Genomic DNA, 19,233 nt, shown 5'->3' with positions numbered 1-19,233 from the left:
TGCAGACCAGCCTCCCAGCGTGATGCCAAAATGGGTGCGGGGGGGTGAAGGAAAGGAGGGGGGAGCTGGAAGGGAGGGTGCAAGAGCTGGGGGCGGGGGGGAAGGAGGGGGGAGCTGGAAGGGAGGGTGCAAGAGCTGGGGGCGGGGGGGAAGGAGGGGGGAAGCTGGAAGGGAGGGTGCAAGAGCTGGGGGCGGGGGGGAAGGAGGGGGGAAGCTGGAAGGGAGGGTGCAAGAGCTGGGGGCGGGGGGGAAGGAGGGGGAAGCTGGAAGGGAGGGTGCAAGAGCTGGGGGCGGGGGGAAGGAGGGCGGGAGCTGGAAGGGAGGGTGCAAGAGCTGGGGGCGGGGGGGAAGGAGGGGGAAAGCTGGAAGGGAGGGTGCAAGAGCTGGGGCGGGGGGGAAGGAGGGGGGAGCTGGAAGGGAGGGTGCAAGAGCTGGGGGCGGGGGGGAAGGTGGGGGGAGCTGGAAGGGAGGGTGCAAGAGCTGGGGCGGGGGGGAAGGAGGGGGGAGCTGGAAGGGAGGGTGCAAGAGCTGGGGGCGGGGGGGAAGGAGGGGGGAGCTGGAAGGGAGGGTGCAAGAGCTGGGGGCGGGGGGGAAGGAGGGGGGAGCTGGAAGGGAGAGTGCAAGAGCTGGGGGCGGGGGGGAAGGAGGAGGAAGCTGGAAGGGAGGGTGCAAGAGCTGGGGGCGGGGGGGGGGGGGGGGGGAGCTGGAAGGGAGGGTGCAAGAGCTGGGGGCGGGGGGGAGGGAGGGTGCAAGAGCCGGGGGTGCAGGAGCGGGGGGAGGGAAAGGCCCATGCGGGGAGCAGCCTCTGTCCCTGGTGGGCCCGTGTGGTGCTGGAGCAGCTGCTGCAGTCCCCCGTCCCCCGCCAGTAACTGTCCATATCCCTAGTTCAGCGTGTGGAGGGGGATTCTGGGCCGGACCAGGGGGTTGAGGCGTGGGAGGGGGTGTGGGCCCTGGATGAGAGTGCTGGCTCTGGAGTGGGGCTGGGGATGAGAGGTTTGGGGTGCAGATGGGCTCTGGGCTTGGGCAGAGACTTGGGATGCAGGTGCAGGGTCTGGGATGCAGGAGGGGGGTTCCAGCCTGGTGTAGGGCTTGAAAGACAGTTTGGGTGCAAAAGATGGTTCCAACTAGGGATGTAAGGGTATGTCCACACTACAGCGCTAATTCGAACGAAGCTAATTTGAACTAACGCATCCAGACTAAAAAACTAGTTCGAATTAGCGTTTTGCTAATTTGAACTAGCATGTCCACACAGAGTGGACCCTGAACCGGGGTTAAGGATGGCCGGAAGCAGTGCCGGCAGGGCATCACAGGAGGACTTAGCGCGTGGAGCTGCTGTCTCAGGCTAGCCGAGGGCTGTGCTTAAAGGGACCCGACCTCCACCCCGGACAGACAGTTCTCAGTGGTGCCCCGCTTGCAAAGCAGTCCTGGCTTGGATTGCCCAGAGTACCCACACTGGGCACATCACAGCACTTGGCCATCAGACCGGCTGCACTTGCCGCAGGCTGCCATCTGGGGAGAGGGGGCAATTGGGGGGTTGCAGGAGAGCTTCCACCCCCAGAAGCCCACAGAGCCAGCCCAGTCCTCCGCATCGGGGGCTTGTACCCCATTCCTCCCTCACCTCCTTCCACTTACCCTTCCCTAGCCCCTCTTCTTGATGTACAAAATAAAGATAACGTGTCTTCCAAAATGGAATCTGTCTTTATTGAACAAAACTGGGGGAGACTGGGAAAAGGAGGTGGGAGAGGGGAAGAGAGAGGCTGGGAGAGGGGAGGGCAACTAAAATGATCAGGGGTTGGGAACAGGTCCCATATGAAGAGAGGCTAAAGAGACTGGGACTTTTCAGCTTAGAAAAGAGGAGATGGAGGGGGGACAGGATAGAGGTCTCTAAAAGCAGGAGTTGGGTGGAGAGGGTGCATACAGAAAAGTTCTTCATTAGTTCCCATAAAGAAGGACTAGAGGACACCAAAGGAAAGGAATGGGTAGCAGGCTTCAAACTAGTAACAGAAAGTTGTTCTTCACAAAACAAAGAGTCAACCTGTGGAACTTCTTGCTGCAGGAGGCTGTGAAGGCTAGAACTGGAACAGAGTTTAAAGGGAAGTGAGATCAAGTCATGGAGGTTGGGTCCATGGAGTGGTATTAGCCAGGGGGTAGGAGTGGTGTCCCTGCCCGAAGTTTGTGAAAGGCTGGAGAGGGATGGCACGAGTCAAATGGCTTGGTCACTATCTTTGGTCCGTCCCCTCCAGGGTCCCTAGGGTTGGCTGCTGTCGGCAGACAGGCTACTGGGCTAGATGGACCTTTGGTCTGACCCAGTACGGCCATTGTAAGCTCAGGGTCAGGGGTCTCAGTGGACCACCTTGATTTTCATGCCAACCTGCTCCTGGGTGGCCAGGCTGGCAGCTCTCCTGCCCTAGACGGCCGCTTTCCTGTGCCTAGTGCGGAGGTCGTGGACGAGGTCCACGATGTCTGCACTGGACCAGGCGGGTGCCTGCCTCTTGCGGTCCTGGGCAAGCTCCCAGGAGCCGCCAGCCTGGTCCCGGGAAGAGGGGGAGGGCTGGGGGGCATCAGGTGGCTGGCTCGAGCCATGCCAGGTGCAGGGTCTGCTGGCTGGGTGCTGACAGGCTTGCACCTAGCACAGGCACCGTAGCCGGCCCGTGCCCCTTTAAGGAGTCCGGGGCCGGGAGGGGGGCAATAGAGTTTCCCTGGTGTTGGCCAGAGTGGCCACCAGGGAAAGGTGGGGAGGGCTAGCCTCCCACTAGTTCGAATTAAGGGGCTACACACCCCTTAATTCGAACTAGTAAGTTCGAACTAGGCTTAGTCCTCGTAGAATGAGGATTACCTAGTTCGAACTAAGCGCTCCGCTAGTTCGAATTAAGTTCGAACTAGCGGAGCGCTAGTGTAGCGCCTATCAAAGTTAATTCGAACTAACGTCCGTTAGTTCGAATTAACTTTGTAGTGTAGACATACCCTAAGAGAGTAGTCAATCAACTGATAAGCAACAGCTTATAGGTTAATGCTATAGAATATACTCATTCTCTCTCCCTGCCAGTAAATTATTTGGCAGGCTGGCCAGCAGCCCAGCTCATTCCTGGCTTATGCTGGCTCTGAGACCTACCTCTGCTGAGGCTCTGCATTTAAAGTGTATTGAGAACTGGACAGGCAGGCAGGCAGGCAGCCTGGCTCAATTCTGGCTTGCACTGGGTCCGGGAGCTCAGTACCCCCCCCCCCCCCATACCCCGGACAGAGGCTGCTGCCAAACCATGCTGCTGTCTCTGTATCAGAGGCAGAAGCATGGGGCGACGGGCAACCAGTCCATGAGGGGAACTGGTTTTTAAATTGGCTCCCCTCGTTGACTAGCTCCCACCCAGCACCCCACGCTGCTGCCTCTGATACAGGAGGGCTCCTCAGGAGTGGGGTCAGAGTGCACTGGCTGCCAGCCCCGCCCAGGGGATTATAGAATAGTCGAGTAACTGATGATAATTCATTCAATTAACCGATATTTAACATCCCTAGTTCCAACCTGGGACAGGATTTAGGTGAGGGTGCAGGGTCTGGAGGAGAGTTTGGGTAGAGGAGGGAGTTCAAACTAGGTTAGGGGATGGGCTGCAAGAGGGGGTTCTGAGCTGGAAGGGGTTTGGGGTGTTGTAGGGGAGCCTGGACAACCCTGTCTTGACCAGAATAATAATGTCTGCATTGTCCAGCCCTGCCTTTACAGAACTAACAATGGCCATCTTGACCAAAGTGCAGTTTCTAACAAAACAAACGCAGGCTTGACTCAAGCCTAGTGCATGTAGGCACATACGCCAGGCTCAGGGGGGTGGTGAGATTTGAGAGACAGGAGTGCTTTAAAAAGTAGTGTGTAGGGAGGATTGCTATAGTGAAACCATGCCAAGAACATTGGGAGAAACCTGATATTGGTACATAACATTTCTAATAAGCAAAAATCAGTGATGCAGCCATGGAACTATCAAGAATAGTAGAATTTGAATTGCAGGATGTATCCCAAAAATGGGCATATATAATACATAATCAATTGGTAGATTTTACTAGAAATGGCCAAGTCGAGTATAAATATAGGTGTAGAAAAGATAATCAGTGGGAGGGATTGGGTAAGGGCTCCCCACTACCTTACTCACTGCAACTAGAAGCTGTGCCTGTTCCTATCGACTGTTGCATTGTGGATGCCTCTGTGCGTGGGGAAACAACGAGGCCACGACCTCCCGTCTGACAATCACAAGGTCTTAGCGGTGGAACTGTGTGTGATTTATAGAAATAAGTATATGCAGGGCTTGACAAACTGCGGCAAGAGCTACTCGCCAGCCCCGCACTGCGCATGCGCCAGACTGGCACTGTGCATGCATGCAGCGCCGATGAATGGGGTGCACAGAGCGACCGGCTGAAATCTACTCGCCCCGGGCGAGTAGAAACAGCGGTTTGTCGAGCCCTGAGTATATGTATATTCATATTCTTAAAATTAAGTATCTTGTGTATAGTCCTAGGTGTAGGTGTTATATTATTGTCTGTGCTAACTAGCCTGTGTATTGAAATAGATGTGTGTAACTTTGCATTGCTTTCATTTACTATTCTGTACATAATGAAGTTAACAAGAGTTTTTCTGAGGTGTTTTTACTGGCTCTTCTCATATCAAAAAACGGAACCACACGAGAGGTGTGGGTCACGATGCAGGGTATGGGAGGGAGTTAGGGTTCAGGAGAGAGTTCCTACCTGGGACTTTGGGGTGTGGACTCTGGCTGAGCAGTGCTTACCTCTGGCAGCTCCTGGTCAGGGGCACAGTGCAAGTAAGATAGGCTCCTTGCTTGTTTGGGTTTCATGCTGCTCCCACAAGCAGCTGCTGTGTCCAGCCTCTAGTTCAGGGCTACTTTATAAGCAGCCTGAGGACCACATGTGTCCCGCGACCTGTTTGTGGCTCACGGTGTGGTTTGGGTTTACATGGAGCTCAACATGCAGCCTGCGACTGGGAGCCAAACAAAAAATGTAGTCACTATAATGGTCTTCTGTTGATATGCATTTTAGTACTGCCATTGTTCATTAAAAGTGCTGTCATATGAGTGGAAATTGGGCAAATAGTGCATTTTATTCATATCAGCAGAACTGATTTAAATGGGGCTGAGTGTTGTGTAGTCTTGCCTTAATCTTTGTATTCATGTTTGTCAGTGTGAAGCTATTTGCATGTATTTGCATATATATGCAACCACTCTTAAGTTGTGGCCTTTGGCGTGTGCTATGAGTATCATTGTGGCCCCCAGGGCTTCCAAAGTTGAGTAACCCTGGTCTAGGTGGACAGGCCAGGCAGCTCTGCATGGTATATGCTGCTTGCACTGAGAAACTCGGCCACAGCAGCTCCCATTGGTAATGCTCCCTGGCCAATGGGAACTGCAGAGCCAGTGCTAGGTTGTGGAGGCAGGATGCAGTGTTTTCCTTGGTGTTGCAGGGACATTCCCGGACTTTTATGCCATGGCACAGATTTGCTGCAGGCCGGATGAAATTAAGTGGTGGGCTGGAACTTGGGCTGTGGGCCAAAGGTTCCCCATCCCTGCTCTAAAGGTCCCTTGGGCTGCCCTGCTCCATCCTGCCCCCATCTTCTGCTGCATGGGCAGCAGGATGTGAAATCCTAAATTGCCTGTCCCAATCTGCCCCTCTGGAGGTAGCGTGAGATAGGCATAGCCTGGCACAGTCTGCTGGCTCTGCCCTCCCTAGCCTCTGTTGGCAGGTGACACGCACCCAGCACACTGAAGTAAAGGATCTATATTGAGGTCCCTTCCAATCCTACATTTCTGATATTTAGGAGAGCTCCATTACTACTTTGGACTTGAAAAATCAAGTGGGGATGCACCTGAAGCAGGACCTGCGGTACCTCACATTTTAAAAACTTTAAAGATGGGTCAAAGGTCTGATGATTGATAGCTGTTGAGGAAGGATTACTGCAATCTGTGCTTGCCCCAACTGATGTTCTCAAAACAAAGACCACTTTTCTTCTGAACAAGAGTGTTCAAGGTGCTGTAACTCGTGTGCATTAATTTCACAGCTTTGCAGGACTGGCCATAAGGGTAGGTCATCTGTGCAACCTCCCAGGGCACAGTGGTCAGGGAGGCACCATGCAGAAGTACACATTGCCGGCTGGTAGGGAAATGACACAGAATGCATGGGGGGAGGCCACCAAGATTTCTCCCCACAGAGGAAAAGGGGCAAGTGGGTGGCATTCCTCTCCCCCTCCCCCCCCCACACACACACTGTTCCACATCTTCCTAGGAGTCTGAGCAGGGACTGAGTCCCAGCACCTCTTTCAATACAAATTAAGCACTGGAGGGAGTCAGTGGGAGCTTGGGGGCAGGTGAGCAGAGCCATCCCGTCCATAGGATGGCTGGGGGGGGGGGGGAGGGGACTGCCCTAGACCTTGTGCTTTGGGGGGGCCCCCACAGCAGCCATCCTAACTGTTCTATGGACGGGCCTGTCCCCCCTACTGAGTTTAGCCTGTGAGACACAGGGTGGTTTGGGAGATTACTGGGGGGCAGTGGGATCCACTGCAAGCAGAGTGACACAGCAACCTGCTTCACCCAGCCATCTCCCAGCAGTGGCGAAGTAGAGCAACCTACTTAGGAGACGGCAGTGGTGTGGAGTAGGCTGCTGGGTCACTTCACATAGTTCCACTGCTGTGAGTGTGGTGACCTGACTAGGGTTGTTAAATATCGGTTAATTGAAGAGTCAGTTAACCTCATGAATTCTTATCAGTTAGTCGACTATTCTGTAGTCCCCGGGCAGCCCGTCTGGGGGGGGAGGGAGGGGTCTGAGCTCTTGGACCCACCATGAGCTGGAACTGAGCTGCTCTCCCTGCCCACCTGGCTCCAAATAACACTTTCAATGCAGAGCTGCAGCGGGGTAGGTCCAGGTCCTAGTGCAAGCCTGGACTGAGCTGGGCTGCTGGCCAGCCTGCTAAAAAATTTACTGGCAAGGCGTGCGGGGAATGCGTGTAGTCTATAGCAAAAACTTATAGGTTAATGCTAATCGGTTTATCAGTTAATTGATTATACTATTACATCCCTAGGCCTGACCCCTGCTGCTGCCCCATGCCAGGTTCCCTAGTAATTCCCCAGGTCACATAGCTTGGAGGGGACTTTGGTGAAGGGCTGGCAATGGGGGCAGGAGAGGGTGGGAAGATGGGGCAGGGGTGGATTTGGGGGAAGGCATGGGGCAGGAAGAGATGGAGCAGCAGGGCCTGCTGTACCTCCCTGTATCCTAGGCCTGCTCCCCACTAGGGATGGTCTTGCTGGTGAGCCAGGAGTGGGGTGAGGAGCCCACAAGGTCAGTGAACAAGTTTACCCAAGGTGTCATTTTCTCTAAGGCTGGTCCTGAGCATCACACTATCTTGCCATCTTAGTAAGGGAAGGGAATAAGGGAAATTGAGGGGGTGGTGAAAGGCCTTTGTTAAGCTATTTAGTTTAAAATGCTTTAACTGCTTTTCCATGACACCCATACAAATGGCAGGGTGGGCAGGCTGCAGCCATTCAGAAGCAAATACCTGGTGGCAGTGGGACGCACAGTCATCGTGGCCCTGGGGCAAGGTGTGGGGGAGCTGGCTCCGTGTCCTGAAAGGGGTGGGGCCAAAGGCAGACAGCCTGTAGTGCCACCCGGACAGCAGAGAGCTGGGGCTCCTGCTGCAACTACAGTGGTAGTGACCAGACACCGCAGGCCCGGTGGGATTGCCAGGTGTCTGGTATTGAACCGGACAGTTCAGTATTTTCGCCTCCTGTCTGGTAAACAAATTCAGAAAATACCAGACACCTAAAATGTCCGGTACTTTCTGATTTATTTCCTAGCCAGGAGGCAAAAATCCCTGGCTGTCCAGCTCAATATGGAGGTAGCCTGGCAACCCTAGTGCTTACTGGATTCCACGGGGGAGCTGTCAGGCCTTGCGCAGAGAGGCAAGATGGCAGGCGGCTGAAGGCTGCCTATTAGAACCAAAAAGCCTCACCACATGTTTTTTAAAGGGGCCACATGGTTGTTTGTTTTGTTTTTTTTGCTTAACTCTTGGAGTCCTTTTTATTTGTTTGTTTGTTTGCTTGTTTTGTTCGGTATTTTTTCAGAAACCATCTGGCAACCCTAGGCCCGGGGCAATTGCCCCTTTTTCCCCATTGGTGGGCATGCCTGGTGGTGAAGGAGCAGTGTTAGCACAATCCCTATGAGACTTTTCAGTCTCTGAATAATAATAATCTGAGTCACTGATATAGTCTGTATCTTCTGTGTTAAGAAATGTGTGTTTTTGCCCATCCATGGGCTAATGTATGCATTAGCTATTCCCCTGTAAAAACATAGTGGAAAAATGGCTCTTTGGTTTCTCCAAAAGGCAACTAATGCAAAGGAGTAACAGGATAATTCATCTTAGAAAATTCTTGACTTTGGCAGTGAAGATCGGTAAAGAACAAAAACGTCACAATCTGTAGTATACATAAAAGTCTATGGCATTAAAAGTATAAACAATTAAATAGAAAACCATCATTTACATTCCTAACAAATAAAGTTATAGAGTGAAATGTGCATGTCAGTGTTTGCACAATGAGGAGTTATATATAGCAACAATGATTTGTAATACATTTTCAATACAAAAGGAGGGGGAAAAAAATCACGTATTACTGGAAGTCCAAAATAGTAATGAATGTTACAGCCATTTAAGATGTATGGATTCTCAGGGAAAGATAACAGCAAAATTAACTAGTAAGTTAATGAGCACTAAAGGTTCAGAATCAAAAAGACAATTTCAGAATACAACTTCCCCATTGTATTTATTTTAATTTAATGACTTTTTGGAGTATAACATGATTTTTAAACAATTGTCAATCTATCTTGGGGTTGTCAAGCTGTATTTACTCAACATTACAGTATAAATTTGCCTTTGAAAAGAATTACATACAAGATAAGATAATGCCTGTAGGGTCATATTTTTAAAAAAAGTTATTTAGGCAACTAGTGATATTTTCAAAAACAGCTCGGTGCTTTCACCCATTGAAAATCTGCCTGTGGTGAATATTTGGGAATCAGATTCTACGTACAACCGGTGACATGAAAAGCACCAGGATGCTAGATAGAGATAAAAAAGAACGGTAGAGAAAGGCCATTGGTGGATCAAAGGCATCTAAAGAAGTTTTGATGCCAATCAGGAAATCAGCTGTTAGGTCATATGATCCCAAAGAATAAATTAGTGTATACAACCAAAAACAAAAATTAAGAATTTAACCTTGGAATACCAACAAGAAGTGCTATACATCACTTAATAAACACGACATCCATCTGCACAACATTAACAAAGATAACTGATGAAGTAATAAAAATAACCCCTTAAAAAGGCAATAATTTAAAATAGGTGACAGTCCATTTACAGTGGCAGACAAGGAAAAGTTGTCCTATTCAGGCAAACTGAACAGCAAAAAAGACAAGTTTGTGAACCGCTATGAGGCTTTGTACAGACATAGACTGTGATATGGATTATTTTAAACACTAAAACAACCTGACGCTCTCTTTTGGAAGGTGGGGTCTGTAAAACTATTTTACTGACTCAAACCTCCTTTGGCAGCTCAATGTGTTATTTCTGACAGAGAAGAGTTGCCTTGCCTAGGCATTGACTTGCATGGTGTCATTAAGAACCTAGCCCTGGGAAATGGGTGCGTACCATCCTCTGCTCCCCCCCAAAATGCTGTTTTTGCACCCATTGCAGGTGGCTCATTCCATCTGGGGTAACTTTTCTCCTCTACCCCTTATATCGGGTTTGTCCCCTCTGCCGCTGTCTGGCAGCATCCCAGGCCATTTCTTAATGTCAGCTCCTAGCTGCTGCTCCAGATTTTTTCCCTCCACCCCTCTCTTTTTCTGCTTCCAGCTTTTTGATCTTCCTGTGCATTCAGTCCCTCCCTCCCTCTGCAGCTCTGCTCACCCTTCCCTTCTGATTTGCCCCTTCTTACTCTCTTGAGCAGCAAGGAGCAGATCTTCATCACAAGGGAGGGCAGTAGTTTCATCAGAGGTTCCTGACCAGCCCCCGTTCAGATCAGCATGCTGCATGTCAGCCAAGCCCCTGGTTCAAATGGGCAGCAGTTTGTAATTGTACAGCTGCCTAGCTGGGGAATGGGCCTTGGGGCCTGTCAGTGCCAAGGTCCCAGTGTGCACATCCCCAGCTCTGCTCTGGAGACCCCAGGGTGTGAGCAGCAAGATCAGCTTGTGCAGAGTCAATACCAGACTGTTTTTGGGGTGCAGGGCCGGGCCCCCAATGGGAGGAGACAACTATCCTTCCCCTTGTCTCAGATCTAGCCTGCACCCCTTGCCAAGCTCAGGAAATGTACACAGCCTGGGTATGGTACAGCAGTCTGTTTATTAGGGGAAAGGACACAGCTCCATGAAGTGCAGATGGTTCTCACATAGGCAGCATGGGGCTCAACATGCTGAGCCAGGTGCCTTCCGTCCCCCCTACTCAAAAGCAGGATTCTAGCAGCTGGCACAAGTGGCATGGCGCTGCCCAGGCACCATGGATGCCCACCAGGCATGGCCATTCCCAGGGGTGTTTGTCTCACACGTTCCTGCTTGTTGCCCTATCCATCCCAACATCTGCAAAGACAACAGGTCTGAGAGACAGAGAGAGCGAGCCCTGTCCTGTCATAGTAGGGCACTGTGCAAGCCCTAATTTCCTTATGGGAAGTAGCAGCATGATGCCCTGGCTAATTAGTGAGTGAGCACACACAGCGGTGCCCCAGCCTGGCAGAATTATAAGAGGAAAACCCAATTGCAATACAGCAAGGATGTTTGGTTTTGTTCTTCAGGCTTGTCACCAGGCAGCTGGTTTGCTCTCTGTACACCTCCTGTATTGCAGAGCCAGTGGCATGACGTATCTGTCTCTGGGGTCTGAAAGGCCATTACAGGCACGTGGGCAGATCAGTACATATACACAAAATGCTGGCTCTCCCCTGCCTGTTTGAAGGGAGGAGAGTTCTTAGGAGAAAGAAGCACGATTCTGACAGATTCAACTTTCATGCAGTTATAACCCCTGCTCAGAAATTAGAGACTAGAAACCTGGAGGGCCAGATGGGGCCAAGTTACAGCCTGTGCTAGCTGGAAAGGTCTGAGAACTCCTAGATTGAGTTGGGGCTGGAGAAGGATTTGTTCTGCCAAGAAGTGGGCTACAAGGACCCCAGGTAGCTTGAGTGCAAAGCATACAGTTTCAGCAGGGCTGTCTTGGCCAAAGGTATTTGACTACAGGGTCCCCCAAAGCAATTTACAGCACCTGGTGGGCATTTATCCCCGAAAGCCAACTTCAAACCCATCCCAAATCTGTGCTGACATTTCATGGCGTGTTGTCTCAGCAGAGGGCGCTAGATCATTAGGGAGATGATGGCTGCCTAGCCCGAAGTGACACCTGCCCTTCAGTCAGGCAGACACACAGACTTGAAGGAGACAGACGGAGCAGCCTGCAGGTCAGAGAAATGCTGAGAGATGCCAGGCCCCAAAATGCAGTGGCTCTGGTTGCTGTTTCAAGGAACATAACCATCCAGTTCCCTTTCTTCCTACACCTTTGGAGACAAGACCCCACCTTCAACCAAACTGCTGTGAAGCAAAAAATAAGCACACATCACAGTACAGCATTAAGCATGGTCAAGAGATCAGAAATATTCATTAGCAGCCTCAGCATCCCACCATGGCTCAGAGACTTCCTAAGGGCCAGGCCAAGGTTACTGTTGGGCAGGGGATGGGAGTCCCCCCAAAACTGGCTGTTTGTGAAGGAACGTAGGGGTTATCCAAGTGCACCATCTTCTGTCCACTGGGCATTGAATGGGGCAATACCCTGCCTTGATAGTAAGACAACTGAGACTAGTCTGAAGGACATGGGCGTCAATATTAACTCTGCTGCAGCCTAACCTACTCTACTTAGCCTGACTATAAACCAGCTTGAGCTCTTGTGTATGTAGATGCACGGTACATTCAAAGTGGGTGAAGACAAGCAAGCAATGCTGCTCCCTTCCTTCATGTATTTCTTTAGTGCTGACGGGAACTGGGGGTGGGTGATTTACAACTAACAAACAGTTCAGGAAGGAACATACCAGTGGTTTGGAGTCTGGCTCCTTTGCCTGCTGTTGCTATTTGTGTGATAACTAGTTCCACCGTAATTAATACAAATACCCTGAGGCAGTGTGTTCTACAGGTTCTGTTGTGCTGAAAGCTTACTGGCACAGTGGTGCAGTCCAGGATCAGAGGGAAAGAGCCATGCACTGTGCTGCACTGTCCTCCAGGCTTCCTGACTGTTCTCTCCTCCATACAAAATTGGCTGAAATTGCTCCCTCACTCTGTTCTTGCCCCCTTCCCAGCCCTTCTCCATTTCAGCAACACACTCTGGAAGAGGAGGTGTCCTGCCCTACATTCAGTGTTGAGGATGTACCACTGGTTCAGGCAATACCATCATCTTTTCTTCCCCTCACAATTCACCATTGGGTAGTGCTTTGAGGAGGAGGCTCTATATGCCACCCCCTGCCAGATACTGAGCAAGGCGCAATGGGGATGCTTTCAAATATTGTCAGTAGAGCTTCTCCAGTGTTTGTGCTCCAATGGCAGCCAGCCCTCACCATGCATTGGACTGGGTTGCTCTGGAGCGCAGCAGGAAGGAGACTAGGGATACAGCAAATAGTTGAGCCAGAAACAAAGTTGAGACAACCAGGCCCCCACTGCTCAAGGCTGCTGAGCACACCAAGCTCCACGTGCAGTCAGGAGAAAATGTGGGTGATCCAGAGCTCTGAGAGTTGTGTCCTGGGCAACTCATGAACCCCAACAATAAAACATCCAAAATCAGTGGCTATTTCCAAGTTTTAGCCTCATCCCTGTAGGAGAGTCACAGCTTCCTATTCCCCCCTTTTGCTGAATTTACCTGATGTATAAAAAATATTATTAGAGTACAACTGCTGTGTAACAGAAGACACTCTGCAGCACGGCAGAACACACAGACTAAGTCAGAGGCAAAGTGCTAGAGATAACAGTGTACAAGCACCAGGGCCTCTGAGCATGGCCACAGCAGAGGAAGGACACGGAGCTGCTCTCTCCCATCTCTGCTCTGATTTGAGTTAATGGACCAATTATACCAATGGCTTGATCCTGTAAAATAGGCTGTGAATAGCACCAGTTCTATGTAATGCCTATAATGAAAGCCCAACCCACCTCTGGCTGAAAGACAGAGCATACTGACCCATGTTTGACAGAGAGGGAAACAGTAATAGGAGGTAATGCAAAATTGAAACTCACAGACAACCTGAGGCACAATCAAGATGAGAACCCAGGCGCTCTGACTCTGAGTTACCTGCACGTCCTGCTAGCTCATGCTCCCCTTTTCCACCAAGAGCAAAATTCATCAAAGGGGATGGCTGACATTACAGTCTTAGCAGGGTGCTCCTTCTCAGAGCTTGGCTTCCCAGCTGCATGGGAGCCTTAACCTTGAAACATTCCCCCTCCCCCCAACCCAAAGATCCCTCCCCTCTCCCCCACACCCAGTCTTGTCTTCTTGCCAAACGTGCCCATCATTAGAAGGTGGGTGCTTGATCCATTCCCCCATCCTCCTGCTGGAGCCCCACACTCCCCAGAATCATCTTCTACTCTCCCTGGGGAAAGAGGCTTGCAGCTCTTCAGTGTGTCCCAGGACCCAGGTCTGTTTGCTGCAGGCGAGGCTTGGCTGACCCAGTTAGGTTTGCTTCATCTCCCATTCCTGCAGCATATGGAAAAATAAAACAAAACATTTCAGGGGGTGCTGCCATGCAGAACAAAATCAGGCCCAAAAGCTGTAGCCCTCAGGAGCTGGAAGCGGTACCTGGACTACCTGGACATTGAACACCTCCTGCCTGCCTACAGCAGCTGACTCAGGCTATGTCTAGACTGCAAGCTTCTATCAGAAGAAGCTTTTCCAGAAGAGAGTGTCCACATTGCCAAAGTGCATAGAAAAAGCAATCTGCTTTTTTGAAAGATGGCATCCACATTGATTGGATGCTATCTCGCATTTAAGTTGTGATTACTATGGACAGAGTGGCCACCAGGGCACCTGTGCTTTTTCCTGGAGGCCTCTTCTTTCGAAAAAAACCCTCTTCCCCGTCCATACATGTCTTTTTCCGAAAGAGCTCTTTCAGAAAAGGCATTCTTCCTCGTAGAAAGGTTTACCAATGTCGGAAAAATCCCTCTGTTCTTTTGATTTTTTTCCCGAAAGAATGCAATTGCAGTGTGGACATAATTCAAGTTTTTTTCAGAAAAACAGCCTTTTTTTCCAACCCCCCCCCCTAGTATAGACATAGCCTCGGGCTCATGGTGCTTGGGCTGTACAATCGCAGTGCAGATGTGAGCCCAGATATCTACATGGAAGTTTTATAGCCCCATACCCTGAGCACCATGAGCCCAGTTCAGCTGACGTGGGCCATCCAGGAGCGTCCAGTTGCAGCACCGATGCACCCTGGTGGGCCAGGGTTTAGTTCCAAGTAGCTTCTTTTGCTTGTGAGAGAGACTGTGTAGAAATTAGAGATGTGCAAAGCCTGATGAGGCCCAATTTAGCTCAGCCATTCAGGGACCAGGCCAGGCCAGATCCTTATACTGCTGCCTGCTACAGGGGTTTGCCGACTCTAGATTCCACTGTCTTCAGGGACTGAGCCACCACCACTGCCTGGAAGTCAGGATCATGGGCTCCTCTTCCATGAGATCCCCCAGCCAGCCTGATGCTCCACGCCTCCAGGCTTCCCATCCTTTAGCAGCCAGAGCGCAGGCATTGGCCAGGAGCTCTGCAGAAACTGGCACAGCTGCTGATGCATTAGAATGTGGTGTTGGGGGCAGAAATGGGAGGGGGAGGGGAACCAGTTGTTTCCCCAGCCTTGTGGTCTAGGGATGATGTGACATCCAGAGATCTCCTGGCGAGGCTGAGGGGGGTGCTGCTGGGCTGGGAGAGCAGAGCTGTACCTTGGCCTTCTGCAGCACGTTCCCCTTGTTGGCAGGGATGATGGAGGGGCTCCTCTTCCTCATTTCTGCTGCACAGTTCACAGGGACCAGGTGCTCCACAGGGCTCCCATTTGGCTTATTTCCAGTCTCCTGGAAGGAGAGGAGGGGAAGAATAACCCTTCAGAGACCCAGGAAGCAGTGACAACAGCAGGGGAGACCGTCAGAGAACCCAGATTAAAGCACATTCCATGACTTCCAAATGTGACAAGGACCATTTCCCATCCTCTACTGGACTGTTGGGACAGTCTGAGCAGTGAGGGGCAGTGCTAAGCTGGTGGGAGCCCAGGACTGATATGGCTGAGGGGCCACAGCCCAGCTGGGGAAAATCCTAGGACTGGAATGGCCAAATAACAAAGCAGTCAGGGGCTGCAGGGCAATGTTGCCTCAGGTGGAATGGGGTGAGCAGAGCAGAGGCGAGGCTGTGGGTCTAAACACTGAGGTGCCTCCATCCCCAAGCAGGCAATAGCCAACAGAAAAACAGAGTCCTGCCCCTCTGCTGGGGAGCAGGAACACTCTGGAAGACTAGGCCTGTCGAAAAGAAAGTGACATCATACCCCATTTTCAGCCTTGCTGGGCACAGTGAGCCCCAGAGCTGGCCCTCCTGCTAGCGATTGTTTCAGCCTGTCCTTCACCTCCGTCAGCTTGAGCTCCAGGTCCACGCGCTGCTCCTCCTTCCCTTTGCATTGCTCCTCCAAGGCTGCCACCCGATCCTCCAGCTCCTTCAGCTTCCTCCCTGACCAAAGGAGGCAAGGAACGAGGCCAGTCAGGTTCCAACACAGAGCCGTGGAGAGATGGGATGGGGTTTGTAGAGTGAAGGGTCTCTCAGGAGAGCCCTATTTACCCTCCTCCCCCAGTGAGTGCCCTTTTGGGTATAGGGGGCAGCCATGATGTGCCTCCGGCTGGGAGATCTTGTATCAGCTGTTCTAATGAGGGCCTGTTTCTAGGGTCCAGATACCTGTTTTAACCATACTGTGCTGAAGCCTCATTCCTCTGCTAGGAGGAAAAAATTTCTGAAGAAGTGTGTTGTGCTCACGAAAGCTCATGATACCATCTACATGTTTTGTTAGTCTATAAAGTGCTACCAGACCATTTGTTGTTTTTTAAGTTTATCCTGTACAGACTAACCCCCTGAAGCTTCCTCTGCCAGGGTTTGAGTTCAGTAGAACCTCAGAATTACAGACTGACCAGTCAGCCACTCAGTCAGGCAGCCGCAGATACAAAATCCCCAAATACCACACGGCACGATGTTTAATGCGCACTACCAACAAAATAAAGGGAAAGCGGCATTTTTCATCTGCATAGTACAGTTTCAAAGCAGATTTAAGTCAGTGCTCGGTTGTAAGCTTTTGAAAGAACAGCCCTCAGTGTCGTTCAGGGTTGCAAACAGCCTCCATTGCCGAAGGATTCGCCAGGCTGGGGTTCTACCGCAGTACTTGGACAGTTCCTGCTCTGGCTTGTCAGGCTCAGAAGCAGAAAAGGAAACAATACGATGTATGCCCAGCTTACTGGAGGGAGGCACACCTGATTGGCCACTAGGTGGTGCGGTTGGGCACCATTTGAGGTGGTCACTGCTGACTCAGCACTACCACAAGGACCCAATGTTCTGCCCAGCCCAGTGGAAAGCAATAGCCAGCTTGGCAGAGGGCTGACGGCACAGCCCCGGCAGGCCCTGAGACGGGGTGCCAGGAACAAGGAGTACAAAGAACAAAGGAGCACAGCAGCTCCAGCGGAGAGCATCTAGTGCATCTGTGCTGGGGCTGGGCCAGCAGCGAGCCAGCAGTGCCAGGCCTGGGAGGGAGGATGGTACAACCCAGTGGAATCTCCAGAGGGGAGTCAGGGTGGGGGTCGGAGTTTGCTGCTGAGAAATAGCTGGTGACTGCACTCCTGGCCAGCAAAGGAGGGAGCTGGGGTCTATCTACACAACTGGGGAAGAGAGGAAGGGGCTTTCGGGTTTGGGGGTGCAGGACTCATCCTCAGGAGAAGCCTGGAGAGCTGGACCAGCAGGGATGCATGGCCAGAGCAGCATGTCAGGCTAGGGGGCACTGGCAGAGCTAGATGGAGGACACCTGCACCTTTTGCTGGGTTCTAGCCCCTCGCCCACTCTCTGCCCTCCCCCCCGTTTCGCTGGGCATTAAGTCTTCCAGCCTCATTGCTGAGACAGCAACAGTCCACAGACTAGGAGGCTGTGTCTACACTGGCATGAATTTCCGGAACTGCTTAAAACAGAATACTATTCCGTTTTCAGTTTTTCCGGAAAAGGAACATCTACATTGGCAGGCTGCTTTTCCAGAAAAGCCCTTTTTCCAGAAAAGCGTCTGTGGCCAATGTAGACGCACTTTTCCGGAAAAGAGCCCCGATCGCCATTTTCACGATCGGGGCTTTTTTCCAGAAAAGACTACTGTGCTGTCTACACTGGCCCTTTTCCGGAACAGTGTTCCGGAATAAGGACTTATGCCCGAGCGGGAGCAGAATAGTTTTTCCGGAATAGCGGCTGATTTTGTACAGTAGAGCGTCGTTGCTTTTCCGGAAATTCAAGGGCCAGTGTAGACAGCTCGCAGCTTATTCTGGAAAAGCGACTGATTTTCCGGAATAAGTGGCCCAGTGTAGACACAGATGAAGACATGACCATATTGGGGGGTATTTCCTCTCCTGCCGGGGCTGCAGCAGGCTCCATACCCGAGCTGCTTTTAATGGCTTCTCGGAGCTCCCTCTTTTCCTTCCGCAGAGTCATCAGCTCATTCCGGATAGAGGCTTTCTCCTTCTCCAGCTTTTCTTTCTCCGTTAGGAACATCCTGGCATCCTCCTCAGCCCGGTTCTTCCCATACCTGTATTGGTTGGCATCTGCAGAGACAAGGATGCTACCGATGAGGAAGGGATTTCACATGCTCGCCCCTGCCTCTGAGGAGGAAAGTGTGAAGGCAGACATAGGGAGTTCAGGACTCACAGCCTTGGGGCCTCAGTTTCCAGAGGCCACAATGGGGAGAAGAGGCTGCCTGTGGGAACAGGGGCATCACACCATCCTCCCCATGAGGCACAGGGGGACCCACTGAAGCCCATGCAGGATCATCCGGAAGCTGGCACCTCATTGCCCATCACCTACTGAGGTGCGGCTTTTCGTTAGGGAAATCAAGGCAGGTAACGGTGCCAGGGGAGCAATGGAGTCCCCACACTATCCTTCGCGGGGGCAGTTCACACTCCCCACTCCTCACAGAAGGCCAGCTTGCCAGAGCCCCAGCTGGGAAGGAAAAGCTGCAAGTCCTTCACATCTGCCTGCCAGTTACTCCGGTTCTTAAAGGACACGTGGCCACCTCTGACCATCACTAGACTCCATAGCACTAAGATCCCACCAGCTCATTTCCCGGAACAGCCAGAGGCTGGGAACAGCTCCTGCCATTAGCGACCTGGGGCTTGGCAGGAAGTGGCCAGAGATCCGAGGCTCCAATCGTTGAGCCAACTTGCCCCTCCCATAGCACATCCCATGTGGCTGAGACCCCCTAACACATGTGCTGAACCTACTTGATGCATGTCTCTTGACTTTGACTTGCGGGTCCACACGGCGCGATGACTCACTGCAGGACGAAGCATGGCGCTTCACCTGGGCCCCCGACGGCCGCGGCGGCTCCTCTGCCTGCACGGATGGACCCAGTGAAAACAGATCCCAGCAGAGACACTGTGTGGCATCAATACTAAGCAGGAGCAGAAATCCACACCCAGAGTGGGGTGGCTGCCCGGGAAACCATGGGCTCCACGTGCCACTGAGGGGAAGGGGCTCCTCTGTCCCTAGCATTCAGTTACTTGGGGGAGGGGACTCGCAACAGGCTGGGTGGAGAAGGACCAAGGCCTTTCCGGGGGAGGGGAGTGTGATAGGAAACAAGCCTCTCTTGTACCTGCACCTTCTCGTATGGGACATCATCATACACCACCCGGGAGGAGTCTGTCGGGCTCTCATGGGAGGCGCTGGCCCACCTAGGGAGAAAGGGAGGAAGATGGAGTGTGGGTCAGCCCTAGGTGTCCCTTCCCACACAGCGGGAAGGCACCATCCTTCCCTCGCTCCTCCTACCCAAAGATTTCAAAGCACTTTGCAAACTTACAAATTAGCTGTGCCCTCCTCCCCTACATGGCCCCCAAACTACTGAGAGCAGATCCTGCTGCCCTGCTTCACACAATGAAGCCAGCCAGGCCCTGCCCCTACCCAGCCACACCCCATGTGCTGATAAAAGCCTCCAGTGT

General features: G+C 52.0%; 1 protein-coding gene across 1 annotated transcript in view; it reads right to left on the bottom strand.

The window, feature by feature from the left end:
• Positions 1-12,456: 12,456 nt before the first annotated feature.
• The window catches only part of AFAP1L1 (actin filament associated protein 1 like 1), a 65,945-nt gene continuing 59,168 nt past the window's right edge, over positions 12,457-19,233 (bottom strand). The window contains exons 14-19 of the mRNA XM_075900225.2: positions 18,891-18,969; positions 18,520-18,631; positions 17,680-17,844; positions 15,558-15,736; positions 14,965-15,093; positions 12,457-13,735 (exon numbers count right to left, since the gene is read on the bottom strand). Of these exons, the coding sequence (XP_075756340.2) occupies positions 13,712-13,735; positions 14,965-15,093; positions 15,558-15,736; positions 17,680-17,844; positions 18,520-18,631; positions 18,891-18,969 (688 nt within the window). The 3' untranslated portion in view covers positions 12,457-13,711. The remainder of the gene's footprint in view (positions 13,736-14,964; positions 15,094-15,557; positions 15,737-17,679; positions 17,845-18,519; positions 18,632-18,890; positions 18,970-19,233) is intronic.

Source organism: Pelodiscus sinensis, chromosome 16 (genome assembly GCF_052426305.1).
Source record: "Pelodiscus sinensis isolate ZL-2025 chromosome 16, ASM5242630v1, whole genome shotgun sequence".
Taxonomy (NCBI): Eukaryota; Metazoa; Chordata; order Testudines; family Trionychidae; genus Pelodiscus; species Pelodiscus sinensis.
This window is presented reverse-complemented; position numbering and strand designations above follow the sequence as displayed.